The following is a 27,645-nucleotide window of genomic DNA, read 5'->3' as shown; positions in this document are numbered from 1 at the left end:
GGCTTTTATAAAATTTTATTCCCTGAGCCTTTCTGCAAGTAAAGAGAAAGACCTAAATGGAAGCCCAAGTCTTAGACCGATGAAGGGAGAATGACATTAAGTCGCCTGTTTAGCTTATCAGACAGAGATCCTGTCACTCTGCCTTGAAACAGATCCAAAGCTCCTGATTCAGGACTCACTAATGCCTTGGGTCTCATTAAACAAGAGAAAGTAATGCTGGCTGGGATGACTTGGCAAGTTCTTTGATTTCCTAGAGTCCATTTCAGGTATATCTTGGAACTCATAGCTCAGCCCAAGTTCAGTTTACCTCCCCTTAGTCTTGTTGGAGGCATGGCTCTCTTTATACTTGTTTTTGTTCGTTCGTTTGTTTGTTTTTTGTGAATTGGCCCTTGCTCGTCCTTACTGAAGTCTCTATTTTGTAAGTGACATTAAATACGAGACATAGCATATTTATTTTTAGATTTAGGCTCTCTAAATTATTTTTCATTTTTGTAATCAGTAATGTGTGATTTTTGTACTAACGACAATAAGGTAGGTTCAAACAGGAAAAATAGGGGTGTTGCTAAAGGTTTTTAACCTCTCCTATTAACAACATCTAAGAAAAAATGAGAGTGTGTTAAGATCGGTACTTCCCCCCCAGTGGGAATGTCCACCGATGTCTGTCTAACGAGGGAATTGGCTGTGACATTAAATGAGCTTGTGAGCAGATAGCAAACTTTTAGGAATGTGAGTCACACAGTTCCTGTTTTCCCTTCTTGGGGAGATTTGAAAATGTGAAACAGAAATTAAGAGGACAGTGACATACTGAGGCTCCATTTGGATCCTTTTATTTTTCCAAAGTTTGTATTCTAAAATGTATGAAAATGTCAATACTACTGAAAGCCTGGAAATGTTGAGGGATGTGGCTATTATTTAAATATTGTCTAATGAGGGGTATACAATGTGTTTTAATAAGATTGGAATGAAGATAAAAGGATCTAAATTAACTTCTGTGAGAGTTTTAAAGTAGGTAATCAGTGCTTAATTAGGAATTGCAAGCTTCGATTGACATTATCTCTGTTCCTGTCTTAAATTTGGATTTCAAACAAACATGTATTTTTAAACTTTACTTTTATTTTAAAAGTTTTTCTATGGAATTTACTAGATAAATCTGATGCCAAACTAGCAGACCTTGGGCAACACTGAGGGTCTGAAGTGTTTTCATTTGCACAGATTTAAAAATATATTCTCTTTCCTTCTCATGTTCAATAACGGGATAAGATAGGAAATGATGCCAACTAAAAGAAATGACACTGAAGGTCAAAAATTATGTTTGACACCCCTCTCAGTAACAGACAGATCATCCAAGCAGAAAATCAATAAAGAAACAGGAGCATTGAATGACACATTAGGCCAGATGGACTTCGTAGATATATACAAACCATTCCACCCTAAAACAGCAGAATCCTCATTCTTCTGGAGCACACATGGAACTTTCTCCAGAACGGACCACATACTGGGTCACAAATTAGGGCTCAACCGATACCAAAAGACTGAGATTTTTCCCTGCATCTTCTCAGACCACAGTGCTTTGAAACTGGAACTCAACCACAAGAAAAAGTTTGGAAGGAACTCAAACACTTGGAAGCTGAAGACCACCCTGCTTAAGAATGTTTGGGTCAACCAGGAAATCAAAGAAGAACTTAAACAATTCGTGGAAACCAATGAGTTTGAAAGCACTTTGGTCCAAAACCCATGGGATACGGCAAAGGCAGTAGTAAGGGGGAAATGCATAGCCATCCAAGCCTCCCTCAAAAAAATACACCAGAATACACCAGCTCTCTTTACACCTTAAAAAACTGGAGAATCAACAGCAAATTAAGCCAACCCCACACACAAGAAGGGAAATAATCAAGATTAGAGCAGAGTTCAATGAGATAGAAACTAGAGATACAGTAGAATGCATCAACAAAACTAGAAGCTGGTTTCTTGAAAGAATCAATAAGATCGATAAACCACTGGCCAAACTAATCCAAAAGAAAAGAGAGAGGACTCAAATTAATAAAATTATGAATAAAAAGGGAGATCTCATGACTAACACCAAGGAAATAGAAACAATCATCAAAAATTATTATCAACAGTTATGTGTCAGTAAGTTAAGCAACCTAGACGAAATGGATGCATTTCTGGAAACCTGTAAACTTCCAAAACTGAATCAGGAAGAAATTGGCAACCTGAATAGACCAATATCTAATAACGAGATTGAAGCAGTGATCAAAAACCTCTCCCAAAAATAAGAGCCCAGGACCTGACAGATTCCCTGGGCAATTCTACCAAACATTCAAAGAAGAAATAATACCTATTCTCCTGATGCTGTTTCAAAAAATAGAAAGAGAAGGAAAACTTCCAGACTCTTTATGAAGCCAGCATTATCCTGATCCCCAAACCAGGCAAAGACCTCATCAGGAAGGAGAATTTCAGACCAATATCACTGATGAATATGGATGCCAAGATTCTCAACAAGATCCTAGCTAATAGGACCCAACAGTACATTAAAAAGATTATCCACTATGACCAGGTGGGATTTATCTCTGGGATACAAGGGTGATTCAATATTCACAAATCAATGTGGTAGAACAAATCAATAAGAGAAAAGAACCACATGGCCCTCTCAATTATGCAGAAAAAGCATTTGATAAGATACAGCATCCATTCCTGATTAAAATGCTTCAAAGTATAGGGATAGAGGGAACATTCCTCAACTTCATAAAATCTATCTGTGAAAAACCCACAGTGAATATCATTCTCAATGGGGAAAATCTGACAGCCTTGTCTTTGAGGTCAGGAACACAACAAGGATGTCCACTCTCGCTACTGTTGTTCAACATAATACTAGAAGTCCTAGCAACAGCAATCAGACAACAAAAAGAAATGAAAGGTATTCCAATTGGCAAAGAAGAAGTCAAACTCTCTCTCTTCACAGATGACATGATACTTTACATGGAAAACCCAAAAGACTCCACCACCAAACTACTAGAACTCATACAGCAATTCAGTAATGTGGCAGGATGCAAAGTCAGTGTACAGAAATCAGTTACTTTCTTATATACTAACTATGAAAATATAGAAAAGGAAATTATAGAATCATTTCCATTTACTATAGCACCAAGAACCATAAGATACTGGGAACAAATCTAGCCAAGGAGGTAAAGGATCTGTACTCAAGGAACTACAGAACACTCATGAAAGAAATTGAAGAAGACACAAAGAGATGGAAGACCATTCCATGCTCAGGGATTGGAAGAATAAACATTGTTAAAATGTCTATACTGTCTAGAGCCATTTATACTTTCAGTGCCATCCTGATCAAAATTCCACTGGCATTTTTCAAAGAGCTGGAGCAAACAATCCTAAAATTTGTATGGAACAAGAAGAGACCCTGAATTGCTAAAAGAAATGTTGAAAAAGAGAAATAAAACTGGGGGCATCACGTTGCCTGGTTTCAAGCTTTACTACAAAGCTGTGATCACCAAGACAGCATGGTACTGGCACAAAAACAGACACTAGACCAGTGGAATAGAGTAGAAAGCCCAGATTCGGATCCTCCACTCTGTGGTCAAATATTCTTCGACAAAGCAGGAATAAAAAAACAAAAAACAGTCTCTTCAATAAATGGTGCTGGGAAAATTGGACAGCTGTACGTAGAAGAAAGAAACTCGACCATTCTCTTACACCGTACACAAAGATAAACTTGAAATGGATCAAAGACCTCAACGTGAGGCAGGAATCTATCAAACTCCTAGAGGAGAACATAGGCAGTAACCTTTTAGACATCAGCCATAGCAACTTCTTTCAATATATGACTCCAAAGACAAAGGAAACAAAAGCGAAAATGAACTTCATTGACTTCATCAAGATCAAAAGCTTCTGCACAGCAAAGGAAACAGTCAACAAACAAAGAGGCAACCCAGGGAATGGGAGAAGATATTTGCAAATGACAATACAAACAAAGGGCTGATATCCAAGATCTATAAAGAACGCCTCAAACTCAACACCCACAAGACAGATAATCACATCAAAAAATAGGCAGAAGACATAAACAGATACTTCTCCAAAGAAGACATACAAACGGCTATCAGACACATGAAATATGTTCATCATCATTAACCATCAGGGAGATTCAAATCAAAACCACATTGAGATACCACCTTACACCAGTTAGAATGGCCAAAATCAGCAAGACAGTAAACTAACAAGTGTTGGAGAAGATATGGAGAAAGGGGAACCCTCTTACACTGTTGGTGGGAATGCGAGTTGGTGCAGCCACTTTGGAAAACAGTGTGGAGATCCCTTAAGAAATTAAAAATAGGGGCACCTGGATGGCTTTGTGGGTTAAAGCCTCTGCCTTCAGCTCAGGTCATGATCTCAGGGTCCTGGGATTGAGCCCTGCATTAAGCCCCGCATGGGGCTCTCTGCTCAGCAGGGAGCCTGCTTCCCGCCCACCCCCGCCCCTCGCCTGCCTCTCTGCCTACCTGTGATCTCTGTCTGTCAAATAAATAAATAAAATCTTAAAAAAAAATTAAAAATAGAGCTACCTCTGACCCTGTAATTGCATTACTGGGTATTTACCCCAAAGATACAGATGTAGTGACAAGAAGGGCCATCTGTACCTCAATGTTCATAGCAGCATTGGCCACAGTTGCCAAACTGTGGAAAGAACCAAGATGCCCTTCAACGGATGAATGGACAAGGAAGATGTGGTCCATATGCACTATGGAGTATTATGCCTCCATCAGAAAGGACGAATACCCAACTTTTGTAGCAACATGGACGGGACTGGAAGAGATTATGCTGAGTGAAATAAGTCAAGCAAAGAGTCAATTACCATATGGTTTCACTTTCTTGTGAAGCATAAGGAATAACGTGGAGGACAGAGACTGTGGCCTCTGAGAAACAAACTGAGGGTTTTGGAGGGTTGGGCGAGACAGAGGGTTGGGTGAGCTTGGTGGTGGGTATTATGGAGGGCACGTATTGCATGGAGCACTGGGTGTGGTTTGAAATTCTTAAAAAAAAAAAAACAATGATCTGGGGGCGCCTGGGTGGCTCCGTGGGTTAAAGCCTCTGCCTCCAGCTCAGGTCATGATCCCAGGGTCCTGGGATTGAGCCCCACATGGGTCTCTGCTCAGTAGGGAGCCTGTTTCTGCCTCTCTCTCTCTGCCTGCCTCTCTGCCTACTTGTGATCTCTGTCAAATAAATAAATAAACTCTTAAAAAGAATTATCTGTTTGAAACCAAATTCAAATGCGATTTTTTTTAGAAGAAAAATTTAACTCCCTATCTCTTTGAAAATGGGCATTCTGTAAAAAGGTAACATGAATGAAAATGACAGAGTGGTAAACTCCAATATGATATGTAATGTACAATTTTATAAACTCACAAATACTTGCATATTGATGCTAATCAACTTGACCAGGTCTTTGTTTCAGGGAGAAACTTGATTTTTCCTAGGAGTCCAAAGACTAATGTTTCAGTAGCGAAGTTATTCACATAATGTTCATTTTTTAAGATTTTTTTCCAAGTGAATTAGTTTGCAAAACAAGTATAAAAGTATTTTAAGCACAATTAGTAACTTTTTATATGAAAGTGAAATCTTTATGAAATCTTCAAAAACTTTAGGCCACAGTAAAATTAAATATGCCAGGTAGTAGCTTACAATTCCTTTGAGATAAAGCTATTGTTTATAACAAAATACAGAATTGAAATTTTATCCATTTAACATTTAAAACGTATAATATTAGTCTCAGACCTTGATTTTTCATGATCTTTTATCACTTTTAATATTCTGAAAATGCTAAAGAGAATGCAGTTGGCAATGGGACGAGATTAGCCATGGGCTGGTGTTACTGCATTCGAGTGGTGAGTACGTTTGCTTCATTATACTACCCAGCCTACATTTGGGTGTACTTTGTATATATTAAAACAAAAACTAAAAAATAAATAAATAAAAGGTGTGTATCTCTTAAAAATTTTACAGTGCGCACAAGAGCTGTGAGGTGTCTTGAGTGAGAAAGTCATCTGTTCATCTGAATTTCTCCCAAACTTACTGACCATGGACTGTTCTTTCCAAGGAATCCCTGCTTCTATCTCTTCTGGGCATTTGGGAACAGCTCTATCATAGTAGAGTTAATGTTTTTCCATGTATCATTGTCCAGGATAATTCCAGGCTTCTAGCACATGAAAAGTTTTATTTACATGTTGAAAACCATTAAGATAAAAATGAAGAATTAAAAAAAAAACCTTTTTTGTTATTTCTAAATTCTGAGAGGTGGGAAGTATCCATAGTACAACATCTGGTCTCAATTTCATTGAGATTAATTTTGTATATAAAAATAAATCAAAAATATTATTAAAATACAATTTCAGGAAAAATGAATGATAACACATATCTTGAAATATAAGAAGCATTTCTTGGTTGACTACTGGCCAAAAATCTAGTGATCACTGTTTAATATTTAAGTTAAAAGCTCTTTAAAAAACAAAACTCTACATATCAATAATTTTACTTTTATATTTTAATCCTAAGTTTTTATAAAATTTAATAATTTGTTAAAATCCTATTTGCATACCCATAAGTTATTTCTCACCCTAGAAAAATTATATTAGATAGAATAATTCTCAAAATAATATTCTAGAACTGCTAAATAAAATGTACATTTTTCTATAAATGTTTGATAATTCTACCTAAGTCAGACATTACATTGTACTTTTAATATAAATTACTATTTTTAAATAAATTATTATTTTAAAAATAAGTTACACATAAATTTTAAACTTTGCATTTAAAGAGATAGCCTGTATTATTTATAGCTGTCCTTTCTAGCTATTTAGAGACTAACAAACTTTTTTATTGTTGACTTTAATGGAAATTCAAACAAGAATGTTTGCATTCATTATAATATACTGCCAAAAACTGCATTAGTTTCCACTGGTGCCCATTAATTTGATAAATGTTTTGTCATTTGTCTCATTTGCACTGTCAAAACAAGTTAGTTCTATCTTACTGACATTTTTGACAAGTGCTTTAACTCTGGCAAGAAAAAAAAAGGCATTTTATTTGCTACAACATAAATTCACCATTGCTTATTGAAAGTTTGAGTCAAACAAGAGAAGATTAGTACATGTCAGAAGTCTTGCAAGATTCAACTTAGGATTAACGGTAAAAAAAAAAAAAAATTCCCCCCAACTCTTTTTTATGGAAGTGCTCATATTCTATGGTAGAAAATTTATAATGTACCTGCATAATCTGTTCTTGCATAATGCCCATCCTCAGATTTAGTTGTTGTAGTTGTGTTATCTGTGTTAAAAAAATAACAATTAATATTGATTAATTGCTTCTTAAACATCTAATGTCAAATTTATATTTTTCCAGCAATAGTACCTTCACTGTCACTAAGGAAATGTTACAACTATAGTTCTAAGCTACCTTTATGCAAAGACAGATTTACATCAATTTGCTTGAGAGCAAATAATAGAATGATATCACCTTTCTAGAGTTTGGGAAAAAGAGAAGTTTCACAATTAGAGCGGAGATAAATGGATAAAGGAATAACAAGTCAAAAACCAAGGAAATGTTTCTTTCTGAGTAAGAAACAAAATAGAACATTCTTATACACCCTGCTTTAAAAAAATGTACTTGAAATATGTCTATTGACTCAATACATGGAAATGGTGTGATTTGTTTTTAATTTCAAGGTTTTCTAAGAAAACCTCAGATTCTTCGCTAAAGATGACTTTGACCTTTTCTCCCCCAGTGCAGGGAGAATGTCGGCTGAATATTGGCTTCTGTGTTTACGGCATTGCGAAGATACAGTCCCATTATATAGGAAAAGATATGGGCTGCTGCGGATAGGCTCTCGAACTCCTACACTCACCACGAATGCTACAGTAGACTCTCCCACCAATTATAGATCAGAATTGTCCTCCGGAAAGGAAATAGCTCGCCTCCTAAGGAGTTCTCTTCACTTTCCATTTCTACACTAAGACTAAAAACATTCTTGGAAATGAGTTTTGGTACAAACATTACCTTGACATCGACCCAACGACATGACTTCAATTTTCTCCTGTTTCTGACACGATGCTTCTTTGATCTGACACGCGTTATCGTAAGACTTCCCATCAGAAGCACAGAGGGGATTGAAGTGGGTTTGAGAACAGTCGATGTTGCACACACACCTAAAGGAAGAGAGATGTAAAAATGGGTGAATGGTGATGGATAGTGACTAGATTAAGATGGCGGTCACGTCCAAGTGTATATGGATACCAAATTACAAGCTCATTTACCTGAAACTTATATAATGTCATATAGCAATTCACCTCAATCGATTTAAAAAAAAAAAAAAAAAGAAAGAAAGAAAGAAAAAGTAGCGTCATATGTTGTTATCCTGTTATCCAGAACAGAGAAAGTGGGAGTACTGCCAGTTGCCGACATACAAGTCGGCAAAATTGAATGGTCTCCTGGTAGGGAAGCTCCTTCACTCTTCTACCTCAGAGGGAAAGAACCACAGAACTAACTCACTGAAAATAATTCAAAAGGCTGATAAAAGGATTAAAACAAATTTAAAAAAGGGAAAATGCAGAAAATAATCATCAGTAAATCTCTGCCATTGGAACTTTAAAAACCTGTGGGTAAACTGATGTGCTGATGTCGGCACAATTCGTACGGGCTGAGGTCGCCCTGAAAGTCTGCTTTACCGCTTCCTCAGATGGGATCCTACTGTGTGAACTTCTATTCTCGGGGTATCTGAACGGTGAGCGCGGGAGGACAAGGACGCAGAGGACATCTGCAAGAAAGCAAGCCGGGAGATGCTTGCGGCGCATCCAGGAGTTCTCTCTGCTACAAGGGAATGCGCGCGACGTGCTAAGCGGGGGTCTTTGGTGGTCCTTACCTTGGGGGGAGCATAAAACAGTTTGAGAATCAAATGAAAGATGTGGCTCTGTCTTCAGAAATACTCATGCTCACACAAAACAACTTTTTTGCATAAAATTTTAGAGTGTGAGCCCCTTGAAACCTGTCCCATGGACCCCTTCCCCAGAGGCACACTGCTTTTTTCTAATTCTAGCCCTAAGTAATAAACACAAGTTGATTACCACTCACGCTGTTAATATTTTTCTATAATATACATAGAAAGTTAGTGAGTCAATGAGAATTAGTTTGCCTGAATGAGAAGAATGAGACATTTCTAGCAAACTTTATATGACTTTTCCTATGTTGTTCTAATTCTCTGTATTTTACAGTCTACTTTGCCACTCAGAATATTTTTATGTGTAAAAATATGTTATTGCCTTAAAATAAAACCTTGTATTTTAAATTTCTATTAATATTAAGCTATTTTTCTAAATAGATTATATGCTTCACTCACATTTTACTTCTGTAGCTCTTACTCAGAGCTGGGCATGTAATATGATGATTACAGTAGCAACTAGCTTACTACACGCTGGGTTCTTAACGTGCGTTGCTTTATTTAATCTTCACAACAGCCATTTTATAGACCAATGATAGCCCAATTATAAGGTCAGGAAGCTAGTAAATTGTGGAACAAGGACCACCCACGGACGTGCTAAAGTAACATATAACCCCTTTCTTCTCACCATAGGCTGTGCTTTAGAATTTCCTGGAAAACTTCTAAATATTCCAATTTACAAGCAGGTTTCTGGGCCCCAGTAACTCTGGGGGTAGAGCCTAGGATTCTGCCTTCTTGGGCCGTCAGCCTGGCACCAGATTCACCTCCTGGGAATCACTGCTTGATCTATTTGTTGAATAAGTGAGAGAGGGTTTGTCTACACACTAGCGCTTCTCAGAGTGTGTCCTTAGGCCATCTGGATCAGAATTACCTAAATCGCTGTCGAAAGTGCTGGCAGAAGTAGTGCCAATGCCCTTAATTTTTTGTCAGAGAATTGCTTTAGGAGCACTTGGTTATTTTTACTTTCACATACTTAGGAACAAAGAGCTAGGACAGATGGTAACCATCTCTGAATGCTTAAGTCATCGAGTGGTTAGTTAAGTGGTGATCTGACCTGCGCCCCGATGTTCCTGCTTTGGCATCGGAAAGATCTGAGATTGAGCCCCGCCTATGTGTTCAAGAGCTTTTGGTCCTTCTCACCGCGTGTTTGGGAAAGTGACTTTGTAGATCAGCCTTGCTCTCCTTAACCATTTGTGGTAAATAACAAGGTGAGGAGATGGACATGGTGGGTTGTTTGTTGGTTTTTTTTAAGTTGGTTCTATTTTACCTTCAAGACAGTTTATTGTTGTTGTGTTAGACTCTGGGGACTATCTCCTTGAAAAACATCAACATAATTATCTATAACTAAGAGCAGAACAGAGATAAAGTCATGTTTTCTTGTCTATCTAAAGAGTATATTATATAGGATATGAGGGTTCTGCGGGTATCCTCAAATTATTTTTAGTATCTGAGTTATTAAATTTAATTAGTTGGAAAACTGTGTAGGATTCCAGGACAATAGTCTGAAACTCTGCTGATAGTACCTGAATTATCTTTGTATTCCCTGCACCACCCAGTATTCTGTGTACACTAGTCATTCAGTAACTGCAGGTAGTGGATAAATGAAATGAATAAATATAGTAACATGGTCCTATATTATTAAAAAAGGATGCAGTAATATAAATTATCATTACTATATTGTCATAAAAACAGACATAGGGTAGCTAAATAATTTTCTTGACAGATATTAAATGTTCTCACTGAGCTCAAATAATGACAATAATAATAGTAGCTCACTTAATGATAGTGTTATTGTGCTTTATATCCTGTGACTCCTTTCATCCTTCTATCTCTCTGAGGTAGCTACTATTGCTATCTTCAGCTTACAGATGAGAAAATTGAAGCCTGAAGAAGTCAAATAGCTTTTATGGGGAAGAACTTAATTTCCAGTACAGGCGGTTTGATACCAGAACCAACACTGTTCCACACACTGTTCAGTACAATGAAAAAGAAGGCAGACCCAAATTCCCAATATTAACTAATTAAAAGAATACCTCGGATGAATAGGACTTGAAAAAATAAGGCTATGTCTACTCTTGGACTATTCATCGTGGTTTTATGAATCTAAGTCACAATGCCTCTTAGTCTCTGTCCTCCCAAACAGACGGTCCCGACTTCGTAGCATCATAGGGATGTATCAGCGAATATTCGTTTGAAGGCATTCTGAATTAATACCCGATTCTTAGAATGAATAACAAATGATATGAGTTAAGTGAATGTGACTACTTAAGGCATCAATTGTTTACACTATTTTATCCTTTTTTTTTTTTTGTAAAGATTTTATTTATTTGACAGACAGAGATCACAAGTAGGCAGAGAAGCAGGCAGAGAGAGAGAGAGAGAGGGAAGCAGGCTCCCTGCTGAGCAGAGAGCCCAATGCGGGACTCGATCCCAGGACCCTGAGATCATGACCTGAGCCGAAGGCAGCGGCTTAACCCCCTGAGCCACCCAGGCGCCCCTACACTATTTTATCCTTAACAAAATTCGATATAAAGTTGTTTCTACTTTTTATAAAAATATACATTTAGACAGACACACACACGTACACACAAACGAACACTCCAACTAACTCTAAGTTTTAGCACCAACTCTTTTCCAAGTAGCTCTTTCAAAACTTTCAAAGAGCCTGGAATTTTCTAAAGTTCGGATTCATGGGGCAGAGAGTGTTTTGTGTTGATATGAATACGTGAATTTGCGTACGTGTGTGCGGAGAATGGGCTCTGTGGGGGCATTGACTGCGTTCTTAACGTGCCTGTTTACTAGTTTATGCCTTTACTTTCTGCAACCTTCTTAAAGGCAATATGTCTTTTTTACCGTTGAACTTCTGGAACCTGGTAGAGCGCATCGCAGAAAGTCATCAGGAGGCGACTGTGGAATGGCCGGATGGACGTGGGAGTGGAGGAGGGTTGCTATTGTCTAGACACGAGCACACGGGAGAAGAACCGGTGGTCTGTCCAAACACACTCACCTAAGTCTGTGCTACTTGGACCTTGAAAGAGGCCACCCCCTCCTTGAATTTGTGTCCCACGATGGAGACAGGGCACCAGCCCTTAGTGACTCAGTGACCGCAGAGTACAGTTGTGAAATGGACAGGTTTCACCCCGCAGGTCACTTCTTATATTTTGCAGTATTCAGGTACAGGTTTTAAGAACCAATATAATTTAAATATGGTGGTGACTTGTCAGTTTATGACTGTTTCAAGCCGCTGAAAAATATAAGGCTCCGATAAAAAGGTGACAGAATTATCATACAGTGCAACAGTGAAATTGCAGGTCACTCCGTGCTGTAGCAGCTTATGTAAATTAATCCGGGGTTTTTCTTTTTACAGAAATGAAAGGCAGATATTTTTAAAAACAGAAACTCTCCCTTCTTCACTGCTTTTGGCAAATAATTGTATTATTATTCATTCTGAGAGGAGTAACTAGTTAATTACAGCATGTCACGGGTAGTTTCTGTGAGCCAAGGGTTTGTAAGGCTGAGGACTGCATGGGTGCCTGTAAGGGTGTGTGTGTGTGTGTGTGTGTGTGTGTTTTCTTTCCTTTTCTTCTTTTTTCCAACCTATCTCAGTCTTTTGACATTTTGACACTGCGATTACATAGATCTCTTTTCTTCTAGGCTACAAAGAAAAAGAATCAGCCCTACTTGAAAATAATAATTTTAGGGTCTGTATGTGGAAATACTACCCTCTGAAATCCTTCAAAGAACATTAACATTGAAGAAAACCTTAGTTCTCTGAATTGTAGGGAGAAGCAGAGCATCTGGTGATTTAGAAAGACCACTTGATGGAGTAAAGAACTGAAATTACAGGAAGTAAAAGGTGGTGTCTACGATGGCCCACATGTATTCATAGTTAGCTCGTGAACCTTGTGGGGGGCTTGGCATTCAGTCAACAACCTGCCTCTCCTGAAACGTCTCCTCCAAGGACGTTCTGCAGTGGGTTAAGGAACCCTTTCCCTCACATTTGGAAATGCCTCCTTGTCCTCCAGAGTGTGAGGACACCAAAGCCGCCAGGTAGAAATCACTTATTCACGTGTCTGGCCGGTGGCCGCCCTCGAATTTCACCAGATTTTGTTTCATCTACTAAACATGCCGTCACTTGTTCCTCCCCCAAGGTCCTTGACTTGCCCATTCCAAATTTTGTCCGTACAACATCGCTAATCAGTTTTAAAGTACCCAATGGTACTGTGGTGAAGACGGCTTTCTGGGTAGTTTTGAACCTTGACTGGTCTGTGTCCCTTGAGTCTGGCTGTCCCTGCGGCTATTACGCAGACCCTTTCTGGCCCGGCCAGTAAACGAGGTCAGAGCCACTGCCCGTGCTCTCCGCAGAACCATAACGGATGAGCGGCATTCTATTAATAACAGACAAAACAGTGTGTTTTTTTTCATTCAAGACTCTTGCGATAATTTAAGCCCATTTACTCATTAACTCTCATGGAACTCCTTTTGATGGAACTTGATGATAATTATTTTATCTGTACAGAAACTACAATTCCGGAATGCCTGGTTTGTGAGGGGGAAAATGAAATAAGAGATGTGAAAATCCACTGGAAACAAAAAGCCTCTATACAGAGTGTGGAAAAGCATTGACTGGGAGGTAAGACCACCAGGTCTGCTACATTGTTACTCGGGCAATATATGTGAGCTCGGTTTGTTTTGTTTTTAAATTTGAGAAGGGCAATCCTTCTAGCTTTGAAATCTAGGAGGAAGGAATAATGCCCTTCTCCAGACACATTACCAAGGACTACAGTGAGGTTTTCCAAGGCGGACGTGGGTTATCTTGTACACAGAAAAAGCTCAGTTGCCATTAATGTCTCTTCCTTTATAAGAAGGTAGAAGATTGAAGTTGGTCTATTAAATGGAAGGTCTTGGGATTATTGAGAAAAAGTCTAGAGCAACAGGTAGCCCGTCAATGGGGGTCTGAATGAAGAGAAATTAAGCTGAGAGACCCTTCTCTGGGGTGGTGTCCGAACTTTCAAAAACAGAACCACCTGTTGAACAAGTGGGACTATTCCTGGGTGACAGACTGATGGCCATGTATCACAATGATGTCTAATTCCAATAATCGCAGACGGGGAATGGGACTCGCGCCTGGAGTTCGGTCTCAGACAGACCTGTGTTTCACCGACGCGATCAGTCACTAGCTGTACGGCATTGGACTAGTTACTTAACTGCCTCGAGCCGGTGAAAATGAAGATACTCACTCAAGACTGTGGAGATTAATTGGAATAACGCACATCAACTGTTTAGTGAAGTTTCTGAGAAGTTGTAATTAACCAATAAATATTGGTCATCATTAACTTTTGGCTTAGTGGTTTCTAATCTTGGATGCGAAGAAAAACCTTCTGGGGAATAGCTCAGCCTTGGGCATCCACCCAGAGATTCCCACTCAGGAGGTCTCGTGTGAGGCTGAGTATGAACTAGAGTCATCGGAAATCCTACAGGGGATTCTGACGTGCAGATGTGGGGGGCCGTAATTACAGAAAATACTCCTCCTCACCCTTTAAGACCAAGAGGTTTTCTAACTTAGTATATGTGACATTCACATAAGAAATTCTGATGCACCGGGTCTCAGGTAGGTCTCAGAAATCAGCATTTTCAGCAAGTTCCTTCGCTCTTTCTCAGGCAGATAGCTTGCATAGTCCATTGAGAAACCCCAAACATCTTGGCTTCAAAACACTGTTTTCTCAGTCCCCTTCATTCCGTCAGAAGGAATTTAATATTCTTGTTTAATGAACATGATTCAGTGGCAAGTATTACAAGGCTTTCCTCCACACGCTACAGGGGATGCACCTGTGGCGTGAGGTGACAGCGACAGGTACGTAAGTGCCCTGATACTAAGTATCTGCCCTTAGTATCTGCCCTGATCCTAAGACATCACTGTGGAGCAGCCGACAGAAGTGACGCACCGAGTGAGGCCAAGGCCGGGTGGTGGGAAAGCACGTGAAGCTACGGAGGGCTCCCCTGTGCCACGTGCTGAGCTCCCACCTCCACGACACTCCCAGGTCCTACTGCGCATGAGATAAGGGGTTAAAGGAGGAAACTGAGCGATCTCCGAAGGTGAGGCGGGTTCACAGACGTGTGATGGAGCCCACGCAGTGGGGCAAGGCGGGAGGCAGACCCCGACCGGAGCCGGGAGCCGCCAGTAGGTCAGGCTGGTTGGAATGAACTCTTCTGAACCGAAGTGGCGGGAGGCGGCGCTCTGGACCGCTGGCAAATGGCCCAGCTCTGTCTAAGGAGTGGCCTTCATCTTCTCCACGGTGAAGAGCTGTGAAAGGTTTTGGGGAGAGGGTGATGAGAAGGTCAACGTGACGCAAGGGGTGTTTCAGGGAGCTGATGGCCAGGCTGTGGCCGCACACGTGGGGGCTAGCGAGGAAAGCCCAGGGCAGCGGTGTGCCCTCCAAATGAAGAGGAGCAAGAACCTGTGACGCTCCGTGACTCCCCACTTGCGATATGTCCCAGCGCGGTACTGAGGCACAGATGTCGGCACCGTGCCCCCCCCCCCCACCGGCTCTCCCTTTCCTGCCCTTCTCCTGCTCTGTGCTGTGTTCCAGAGAGGAGACCGATGCGACCAGCAGCCCGGCAGCTGCGTGGGGCTCAGGAAGCCGGGATTTCCTGGTCGGGAGAGTTGCCTTTCTTTGCTGTTGGGACAGGGCCAAACAGAGCCTTGTCACGTAAGCGTCCTTACCTGCAGTTTAGGGAGAATGAGTCTTAGTAGTGTGTGTTGAGTTTGAGGAGTTCTTTATAGATCCTGGGAGTAACGTGTACTCTGCCTGGTTCTGGGGCTGACTGAAGACGTCTGCTCGACTGGCAGGGGGTACCTGTCAGTGCCTGTGCCCTGAGAGCAAACAAAGCTCCCTCCGAGGCAGCAAGTGGCCCCGGGCCCCTCTTCTCGCAGACAAGACAGTCGAAGCAGGGTGGACTGGGGCTCCGTTTTCGTGGATCACGCTTGCATTTTTTCTCAGGATTATTTTTTCCTTTTTGAAGCGGCTGCATTTACATCTTAAAATGATCAAACTAAACAATTCTTCTTACTCCTATACGTTTTTAAAAGTATCTTGAAGCAAAAATCCCTCATTAGCATCATGCATACGCTCTTGCTCATTAAGCCGGAAACATATTCAATAACCAAGGGTGACTCTGATTACCGAGAAGTGCGGCCGCTGGGACTGGATGGCGCTGACCACACAGAGAAGGCGCAAGGCATGAAAACCCCAGCATGAGGAGTTGGAAGTTAAAACAGTACAGCGAGCTCGGCATTGAATAAGGAGGTGTACCGAGTTGGCCCTCTCTCCCTTTGGTCAGGATCCCGCTGCGTGGCCCGGCACGTTCCTTCAGGCGCGGCGACAGGATTCCTACGGTCATTCCTGCACGCGTCCCTGCCGTGTCCCTGCACGCGGTCCCCGGATCCACGGTCATGTTCACGCACTGGCCCTCCCGTAGGCTTTCAACCGACCAAGGACTCTGGGAGTAAAGATGTATGAACTCATTACAGTCTAGATTTTCCACAAAAATACAGTTTAATATCATACCCTTGGATTTCAACCATGAGATATTAAAAAAGTAGATGAGAAAGACTCTGCGTTGTGATCAAACTGCTGGTTTGAAAGTCTTGTCCAATGCGCCGTCCAGGTGGTTTTCATGACGATGGCTTCAGTGCCGCCATGAACTTACTCCATTCAGGATTAAAATCGGCATTAAATCCTCTCCCTTGTGCCTGCGTCATCCTTTATTTTTCATCTATTAATCTCAGGGTCAACATAATTTAAATGTTTTAAAAATAACATTAAATGTACATGATATCAAAAATTTCAATATTTGAATAATGAAAAAATACAATAAATATATTCACGGAGGGGGGTGCATGGGTGGCTCAGTTGGTTAAGTGACTGTCTCTGGCTCGGTGCATTTACCCGGTGTCGGCGGACGGAGCCCCAGTCCTGCTCCCTGCTTGGCCGGGGGTTTGCTTCTCCCTCTCCCTTTGCCTCTCCACCCATCCCATGCCCTGGCTCTCTCTCAACTAAATCAGTAAATCAATATCTTCCTGGGAATATTCACAAGGACGGTACGCTACAACCCTACAATGGGAAGCTGGGAAATACGACTAGAGAAGGAGTCTGCCCCAACTTTCTCTGTCACGTTATGGTTCTTGAGAAACCATCAAAAGCAAATACGCTAAAATGTTTGTATTTGTTAAAACTAGGTGCTGAATTTCCAAATGTTATTTTTGATAATTTCAAAATATAATTAAAAATAAAAATATTAGATTAGACATTTTGCTTAAAATGATGGAGTTACCAAGCCTGGTAAATATTTTTTTACACTGATTTGATCTGGATAATATATTTCTAAATTGTCTAAACAAAATTTAAAATATATATATATATATATATATATATATATATATATCCACATGTGCATGGAGAAATCCCAAGGGAATAAAGTCACATTTCTTTGTAAATAACTATTTAAGATTGATCTTCTGTCCATATAAAAATGACTTCCAAGGAGAGTCTGTGATACAAAGAGACTCCTCTCTGGGTTTCTTCCTCTCCCCTCGTCTGTCTTGCTCGCCCACTGCAATGTGAAACTCGCGAACACATGGTGGCATTTTCGCCGGCGGGTCCGCGCCAGCATCCTGCACTGACTTCCTGCCGCACTGCCGGTGAGTTTTGATTGCTCTGAGGCAGGGCTATATGGCAGTGCTGTCGGCCAGGAATAGTCATGAGCTATTCTGAAACCCTGGGGATGAAGGACTCTCAGTTAGAAATGTTTGAACATTTTGCCTTGAAATGAGAACACTGCAGTTTCTCAAAAATATTAAGCTTAAAAGGTAAGAAGGAGAAGCAGGGACACCTGCCTCCCTGCAGCCAGCTCTGGGGGAAAGTCCTCCTGCGGCAGGAGGGGAGGGCTGCAGCCACCATGGCCACTCTCCGTTCCTCTCTGTCTTCTTTCTCCTCTTAGGCATACCCATCTTCCTTGACCACGCATCTCAGTTAATTCAGTCTAGTCCCTTCCATGCAGCGGAGCACCTGGTCGGTGTGAGGGACGGGGCTCAATGTCAGAGACGCCAAGATGGCTCGGTGATGCCATCAGTTACAGAGATAACAGTTAAAGGAGAAAAACAAATATCTGTAAAACGGTGTCATCAGAGCGAGACTTTGTGGGAGTGAACAGCATGTTTTGAGGGCACTGAGGGGTAATGATAGCTTCTACCCTGAGGCTCTGGAAAGGTTTCATCGAGAATGTGACCCTTGAACTTGAAGTTTAAGGTGGGGGTAGAATTTCCGCAGATGGTTTCCGTCGATGACTTGTGGCCAGAGGATGTGAAGCCCATCACTCCGGGAGAGCGCCGCCCTAGCAGCTCACTGCGCACTCCTGTCCCTCGGCAGATGCCTCTCCTGTGTGTCCACGTACACAGTAAATACATCCAAACACCTTTCTCCTTCCCTAAAACTCTTGTGTCACATTCCATGTGTCCTCTTTGGGGCCCAAGGCCACAGAGGCTGCTGGAAGTCAGGCCAGGCCACTGACAGAACCCCACTTAGGAGACAGGGCTCTGGGGTCTTGTTTGGACTTCTCGTTCTCCAGCGTTGGACCTCTGGCTCAGGGTACTGAAGGACAAGCTGACCTAGGAAGATGATGTCCAGGGTGGTCGGCTCTAAAATTCTGACCCTTTTTTTCCCCCTGAAATTCATATTTTTAGTTATTTCTATTTCTCTAGCACATCCTTGCTTCCTATCATCTTACAGTCTTTGCTGCTGCTTCTCTGCTAACGCCTCTCTACCTAACGAGTTTGACATTTATCAGAATGCTTCCCTCCTTGGGCTTATGTTTTGCTACTGGCTTGTTGACTCTTCCATCATCCATAGCCTTACCCACTTGCCCTCCGACCTGTCCTGTGTCACATGTCTCTGCCATCGACTGGGAAGAACATGGACTCATGCATCGTGTGATAAGGGCCTCAGCCCACTGTTGATCTAATAAATGCTTGACGAATAAATAATAGATGCATTAAAATCTTCCTTCTGCAAGTTGCTTGACACTTCTGTTAAAGTGGAAAATAACTCTTGGCTCATAGTAACATCTACCTCAAAAGGTTCTTCTGAGACTATAAATCAGAAAAAGTGGAAGCAACTGCACAGGATATTTGGTGTCTAGCTGGTTCTATTGCTTCCCTTGGTCGTGGAGAGTTCATTCTTCATTTTGTATTAAATTGGTCTAGTCCTTGCTGGGCTGGCCACCAAGCTACAATATCTTTCCACATACACTTAATTAATCAACTGCAGATAAGCTTTGACCCAATGTAGATGAAAGAACTATTGCCATGCATATTTATCTAAAATCCATAAATTGAGGTTTTTTCCTGTCCTATTTGGAAGTACAAAAAGATTAATCTTTTTTTGTTGTTGTTAAGAAAGAAAGAAGCTATTAATCGATACCATTTCTAATGTATTCTATTTTATTTTATTATTGTATTTTACTTTGGCGGGGGGGGCAGGGGCAGGACTGGCAGAGAAAGAGAGAATCTAAAGCTTGCTCCATGCATACAGTGGAGCCTGACACAGGGCTTGATCTCCTGACCCTGAGATCATGACCTAAGAGGAAATCAAGAATCAGACACTCAACTGAGACGCCCAGGCACCCTTAATGTATTCTATCTTAAAGATGAGATATTTGGCATTGTCCACTCGATTTTAATATCTTTAAATTTCATGTAACTTTCGAAAAGTAGAAACTTATTTACCTGAATTATTTTAAACTTATCTGAGTTACCAGAAATATTATAAATTCTTGTAAAATTTTAGAATACCATTAAACTGAATAATGCTAAAAATAAGTTTTTCACTCCTACTTTTTTTTCTAGCCTTGTTATCTCTGTCCTCTTCTTCCTTATCTTTCTCATTTTACTACTTGTTCTCTCTCTCCCAGGTATGTCATCTAAGTTCTTAGGAAAACATTTCCTGCCATTGATGGACTTTACCATCTAACAGAGAAGCTTACTGTTCAGAACATGGAAAAGTTCAAAATTCCTGCCACTAATTTGGAAAAACATTTTTTAATATGTTTTCTATTAAGATGATGTGAATGTATTGTATTTATTTCTGGAGACAAAATAAATGAAAGAGAGATGAATCTACTTGCTTTTAAATACAGTAGAAACAAACTCAATTTATAGATTTTAGATAAATATATGGAGCAACGTGCAAAAAGTCACATTGAATTCTTTAGCTCTCATTCATTTTTTCGTGCTAGAGTTATTTGCTAATGGTGCTATTCTTTTTATTCTAATTAAAATGTCTGCATTTCTGTTCTTAGGCATGGCTGTGCAAAATGGTCCTGTTCTTGGTTTCATATTGAAAGACTTTTTAAGCCGCTTAATCAAATGTGGACTTTGTTTTAGTAACAGTGAGCGGCCACTACAGGAATACAGTTTATTTTTTTTTAAAGGAGGATTTTGAATTACTTCTAAGAGGAGCAATTCTTTTAATGAAACCAATAAGCTACTGACAATAACCAACATGAGAATTATAAGTATACTTGGAAATCGGTTCATTGTTTTAACTTTGTTGTGACTATGTATTATATATAGTATCTACTAGGGATTTGATTTATCCTTACTCATGCTATATATATATATATCCATTTCATAAACTGTTAATCTTCTATCTTAAGAAAGTTATATTACAATCTCTTTGAATTCAAAACACTACTTCTTATCATATATTATCTTTTGTTTTTTTCAAAGTAAGTAATTTTAAGTGCCATACTATAAATGAGCATATCATAAAACAGAAATAAATTCTATTTAAATAAATAAGCCTACAGTTGATTATAATTTTAAAATCATTGAATACATATATTCTATGCCTTTTTCACTCACAAATGATCTACCTAGGTTTGACGGTTGTCAGGCAGGCAGACGTGGGGCTTGCTGCGATCATTAGCGGACACACACCAAGGCACCAGTGGGACCAACGCCAGCAGTCCGGACAGGATGCGCTCGCTACTCATCCAGATGTTGTATCAGTCAGGAGCCCCTTCAACATGAGCTGGAGTTCAAGCTCCTATTTTCCTTGATAAAACGTTAGCCCTAAATAAATGAACTGTTCTGTTCTCTGGTTTGGGATTTTTTCTAATATGGAAAAAAAAAACCCACTTTTAAAATGTGAAGTGCTGATCAAGTTAACATAATTACATATACATAAAACTTCTAGAAAGAATTGGGATGAATTTAGTTTAGTATTAATAATACTCCTAGATCAGAGTAATTGGGATCACAAGATATTCAAAATATTACCCTGAGAAAAATTGTCAGTATATAAATTGGAATACCAAGCTACAGAAAAATTAGTAAGAGTACATACGAATTAAAGGGGAGGTGAATCATGAGAGACTATAGACTCTGAAAAATAATCTGAGGGGTTTGAAGGGGCGGGGGGGTGGGAGGTCGGGGTACCAGGTGGTGGGTATTAGAGAGGGCACGGATTGCATGGAGCACTGGGTGTGGTGCAAAAATAACGAATACTGCTATGCTGAAAATAAATAAATAAATAAAATAATAATTTTTTCCAATCATAGATAAAAAATTGGGCTAATCCAGAATGAGGACATTATGACACTCAGAATCAGAACACCGCTAAAGCCGCGCAGCCCCGGCTCTGTGCGCTCAGTCACCAGGGACATGAGGGGGTTTCTCAGTTGCTCTCTTTCTCCTCTGCCTCCCCTGGGTCAGTTCACAGCACAGCCCACGTGATGCTTTCAAAATGCAAATAAGATCAAATCATTTCCTCACTTAAAACCCAGCAAAGCTACCCCGTCAAGCTTAGAAAAAAAATCTGTGGTTCTCACCATGGCTGAGGCATAACCGGGCCCTGGGCTCCCTCTCCGACGTCCATAACCGGGCCCTGCGCTCCCTCTCCGACGTCCATAACTCGGCCCTGGGCTCCCTCTCCGACGTCCATAACCGGGCCCTGGGCTCCCTCTCCGACTTCAACTCCTGTGCGTCTTCTCCACCGTCTCCTGCTCTAACCACCCTGGATTTTCGCTGCTTCCCGAGCACGCCTTGTCTGCTTCTGCCACTAGGATGGTTCACCTGCTCTTCCCTCTGCCTGGCGCGTTCCACAAAGGACCTTCACAGCGAAGTCCTCCCTGTCCACCCTCTCAAAACCAGCGCACTTCCACCTCCGAATCCTGACATTCCACTGCGTATTCAAACTGTTTCCCCCACTTCAGTGAATGCTCCGTGCAAAAAGTGACTTTGTCTGTTTTGTCTACTGCTATTTTTTTCTTTTTCAGGCATGGAACAATTCTGACACATAACGGGCACTTAATAAAGATTTGTTAAATAAATGAACAAATGAATAAATATTCTTCTGACTTTAAAATATGCTTATATTCTAGTGATCCAGACAAAGCTTCGATTTGAATCATATGATTAATTAGTTGGATACGTATCATTTTGCTTCAATTATCGAGAAAAGTATTTCTGGTTCTTATACACAATAAACATATTACTTTCTGTTAAAGATTTAGTCCACTGTGGATGTGCGGTAAATATTTGCTAAATAAATGCAGTGCCACCACGTACAAGTTATTAGACGTTGATACTTAATTATACATATAAGAAAAGGCCAAGCATGCCTGTTAGGTGGATTAAGTTGTTTTTAACATGTTGATAGAGTTGACGTCCCAAGAATCAGTCTTCGGTAAGGGTAAAGGTTCCCACAGCCTTAGGGAATCACGTAGTGCATACAATCAGCCTTTTCACTATCTATGTGTATTTTTGGCAATGAAATCCATATTATATGATTTCAGTCTTTTTTTTTTTTTTATTGCAATGCTTAAAACGGTGTGGACTCCCCATCTGTCAGAATCTTCTTATTCTGAACAAAAACTCAGATCTTCTTTCCTTTAATGATTATTTAATTTGTACAACGTTTGCTATCATCCTTCACATCATCCATCTTTTAAAGTGTGCGTCGCTGTTTCCCGTGGCGGTAGAGAATGGCGGACGACCACTGCCTGCCGTAAGCCGTTGCCATTCCAGCAGTTGCGTCATCTTCAAGCGATTCAATTTATTTGTCTAATTTAAGTAATTTGGCCATTTGATCATTCTGATCTGAATTCCAATTATGCTTCTATCAACAGATCTATTTCATGTTAAAGATGCAGCAGTACCTCCTGCCAGCTGAGTGGACTCGGGTCTGCGCTGGCTCAAAGTGCTCTCTGCAGGTTCCCAAGTTTAGACAGGACAAGGAGACAAATGTGTGTCAATGTGTCACTTGTATTATATGCAACTAGTACTAAATCATGAATAGGAATCGGGAGGCAGGTTAAATACTGCCTAAATATCTTGGAGTGAAAGACCTTGCATTTTAACAGGCATTTTTTTTTTTTTTTTGGACTGTGGTTTCTGGAGACCCCTCGTTAGAAGGTCTACTCTGCAGTAAATGTGGGTAACAAATGAGCAAATGCAAAGCAGACAATGCCACCCTTTGCTCAGCAAGACTTCTTGGGCAACAGCAGTGATCTACTTCTCAGATACATATGTGGTGCAGAGGCAGACGGCGTGTTGCTTGGGTGGTTTTTAGGTAATACTAGGGATCGGACTATATGTATGTTGTTCTATAAAGTTATATTTACAAAAATGATTTAAAAAGTTAAATCTAAAAATTATAACTGCGACTTGTTGGAATACTGTTGACGGAGGGAAATTAAAATGTTTGAATGGCATTCTAGAGGCTGTCATCAGACATTTTTGCCAGGCTACTAAGGATGAAAAACTGGTTACAGGGTTTCAGATGTTAATTCCAAAGGGGGTCCATTTGGCTACATATTCGGCAACATGTGTGTCCCTCTGAAATAATTTATGATTAAAGGCTGAAACTGGGACAAAATTGCACAATTTACAGTCTATTTCATTGAAGGCTGAAGAATGACCATCTTTTTGATAATGTTTTTAAATCACAGGAAACAAGCCTATTAAATACACTTTATAGGAATCCTATTTAAGCAACTCATACTAAATAAAACATCTACTATATTTTTAAAAGAATAATCTATATGCAGGGAACAATGGTCATTTAATAAGCAGAGCAAAACATATGAATAATAAGTGTGGCATTTGGAAGACAACTCCTTTCCACGGAAGGTACACACCATTTTACTTGGTAACATTTTCAAGAAAGTGGTACCAGAGCTGTCAGGCAGCTTGAGAGACTAGGGTCTGTCCTCTTCCTTGAAGCATAATGCCAGTGTCACAAAATGTTGGTGTTGTCTCACTATATCATAGCACAGTGTCATAGTTCAAGCAATCACTGTGTCAGCCTAACCTAACAGCAGTGCACACTTGCAGTCACAGATAATGAAAAGTTTCACAGGACAAGACATTTCAAATGAATGTTGGCAGAATATAAGGTCTATCCAGAGATGAACCAATATATCTATACCGTGTCTGGAGACACACAAGAGGATACTCACTTTTTAGCCCATCATTTCTAAAGACTGCTTTAAATGGAGAATGATGGGCCAGTTTTGGAGTGGTGGCCGTATCATAAAAAGTAAACTGCATATGGACTAAAGAATGGACCCATTACAGACTCCCATGAATTGAGAGGTACAATTAACTCTGCTAACAAATTATTAAGAAGAGACAAAGAGGTATTCGACTATGGAGTACTGAAAGGGGATGATTTTCACTTTAGTCAACATCATCTAACCAGTGAACTTATATCTACCTTTGTTTATTAACAATTCATAATTAGATTCGATTGGTCAAAGGCCATTTACTCTTTCAATCTCTTTGAACACTCTAGTTTGACCACAGTAACCCAAAACTCTTTGACAACTCTCTGCGTAAAGCATTCAAACGAATAACTAATATAATTTTAATCCTATGCCTCATCAACGGGGACACGGACCGTGACTCTGATGCCCGCGGTCTGAGAGCCTGCTCTCAACTGGGGAGATGCGCGAGGACCCCGTGGTTCACCTCAGCGCCTTTCACACTTTCACACATGATCTCTTCTATCAGCTGGTTATTAGAAGTTCAGAGAAATCAGACATTTCTCTGTTTCAGCCAGCAAGTGAGATTCAGAGTCCAAAAGGTGCTTCCCTCAACTGGAGAAAGAAAAAAGAAACTAGGTTACATTTTCTTCAGCATTACCAAATTTTACATCTTCCACTGGGTCATAAGAAGGCAGCATGACAGGGAGCCGTGAAAGAAAAATGACAAAAGGCGGACTCTGGCCGCACTCCTTCGCCCGGTCATTCACTCAGTAGTTCTGTGCTGAGGATCTAACTTGTAGCCGCATTGTTTTGTTTCTTTGTTTTGTTCTCGGGTTTTTTTTTCCCCCTTTTTTCTTTTTCTTTCTTTCTTTTCTTTTCTTTTTTTTTCTTTTTGGATACAAACGTAGATATGCCTCTACCTACAGTTAAGGGCAAAGGGCAAAAATTAACGAGAGCGCGCTGTTCTAGAGGCACAGGTGAGGTGCAGAGGTTGAGCAGGGGTGTGGCGTGTCAAGGTTTCCTGGGTGAGGAATGGAAGTTGAGCGGCACTTACTGGGCGTGGGAGTGGGAGGCCCGTCTGCAGGCTGCAGGGAAGAGCTTGTGCCCAGGCACAGAGGCATGAAAGCTCTGCTCAAGGAGCTGCCGGTGGCTCGGTAGACCTGGAGGGTGTGTGCCAAGAAAGGGGTAGAGTGAGCTTGCAGAGGCCGGTGAGGCCAGATCAGAGGTAGATCGGCCCCTGGCCAGGGACTTCGAGCTGGACTGGGAAGGCTCACAGAACTGTGCAGCATCGAAGCAGGGACTGGTTGGAAAGATGGGGCCAGGAAGCAGGGAGACCTCATCCGTATGGAGGAGAAACGGCGAGGCCGGAATGATCTGGTCACCCCAGTAAGCAGCGGACACTTTGCCTCCCTCCATTTTCTGTATTAGTCTTCGTCCCTGGGTCCTTGTGCTTCTCTGCCCCGGGCCCTTCTCAGCCTGTTTAACCTCTCTTTCTCTCCCCCGTTCTACAGGTTGGTGTTCTTCAAACCCAGTCCTATGTTCCCCTTCCTTCTCTTCCAGAGTGTTTCTCTAGGAAATCTCTTCTGCTCACTCCCTGACAGCTTCAAATTTATTTTTCCAGCCCAGAGTCCACTAGAATCCAATGCCTGAAGTCCGGCCATCCTACTTGACATGCCCACTCAGGTGTCTCACAGGCACCATAAATTAACATTAAAAATTAAACTCTTGTACTTTTTCCAGAAATTTACTTCTACTTTAGTTTTCGCACCTACATCAGCCACATGAGCAAACCAGAGCCGAGGAGGCTGTGTTGGTGACTTTCTGTCTTGCCTCTCCCCAGATCTACTCCTCCCTGTCCCCTCTGCGACCGAAGATGGTGAGCTTCTCTGAGGCGACAGATGCTGCTTGCTCGCAGAGGGAGAGCGAGGGACTAGAGAGGAATGCGGGGTCTGGGGGATTCGCTGATTCCGTGAGAACGATAAGCTCTGTTGAAGTGTGAAAAAAAAAACACAAGCTCCTTTAGGGGCGATTTTAATTCCTCTGAGCCTCAGACTCTCTCAGTCAATAAACAGATATTCTTTCTAATTGGTAAAGTCATTAAAAATAGCCAGAAAAAAATTCTGTATAACTATTTTAGACTTTTTGCTCAGAAAAAAATTAAAGTGGGTCAACATTTTCCCTTTGCTTATAAGCCTTTAGCTTATCCTTATTACATTTTTTTAACCTTATGCATTAAGACACCATAAATAACCACTTCCTGATTCTACTTTCTTCTCAGTTTTGCAAACAGTTTTGTTTATTCACACTCTGAGCATTTAATCGAGTGTGTTTGTCTTTCCTGCTCTCATTTTATTTTACTCAATCATTATTTAGGAGGGGATTTGGATGCCTTTGTCCAACCGAACGGACATTTTGCAGTTGTCCCTTCACATGGGGACCAGCCGGGAACGTTAGATCTTCTCTGTCCTTTTTCCCTCTCTTGCCCATCCCCACTCAAGTCCCCTGATGATTCGTCTGTGAAACTTTGGTCCAATTATAGTGCAGTTTTTCCATGAAATTAGACAAATTACATTTTTGGTTTATTTGTGTTGTTTCAAGGTAGCAAAATTAACTTTGCAACATTTATGAAGTAACCAGGACATACTAAGATCTTCCGTCTTGATTCAGTGTACCTATGGATTCAAACCAGGTCCTCCCAACCACAACAACAGCAATATTATTACGTAATATTGTTACTCTCTATTACACACCTTCGCTCAACATCTACTGTAATGCTTGGTATTTATTTTAAGACAAAACATTCTTGGAAATAATTCTTCTGGAAGGGAAAATCTGGTGCAATTGTTATGCTAACATGTACTTTGTTTTATTTATAAACTTTTAAAAAATATTTTATTTGTTTATTTGAGAGAAAGAGGGAGATGGAAAACAGAAGTACGGGGAGGAGCAGAAGGAGAAAGAGGCTCTTTGCTTAGCAGGGAACCTAATGTAGGGCTTGATTTCAGGACCCCAGGATCATGACCTGAGCCAAAGGCAGACTCTTAACTGTCTTTGGGCACCCCTATAACAACATTTATTGTTATAAGTTAAAAAAGGTAAAT

At 40.7% G+C, this 27,645-nt stretch overlaps 1 protein-coding gene across 1 annotated transcript in view; it reads right to left on the bottom strand.

Moving 5' to 3' along the window:
- TMEFF2 (transmembrane protein with EGF like and two follistatin like domains 2) overlaps window positions 1–27,645 on the bottom strand; it is a gene marked incomplete at its 5' end in the record, with an annotated part of 226,798 nt that overhangs the window by 40,751 nt on the left and 158,402 nt on the right. The window contains 2 exons of the mRNA XM_082691070.1: window positions 7,273–7,332; window positions 8,062–8,210. Coding sequence (XP_082547196.1) covers window positions 7,273–7,332; window positions 8,062–8,210 — 209 coding nt within the window. The remainder of the gene's footprint in view (window positions 1–7,272; window positions 7,333–8,061; window positions 8,211–27,645) is intronic.

Source organism: Mustela nivalis (assembly GCF_964662115.1).
Source record: "Mustela nivalis genome assembly, chromosome: 11".
In the NCBI taxonomy this organism is placed as follows: Eukaryota; Metazoa; Chordata; class Mammalia; order Carnivora; family Mustelidae; genus Mustela; species Mustela nivalis.
This window is presented reverse-complemented; position numbering and strand designations above follow the sequence as displayed.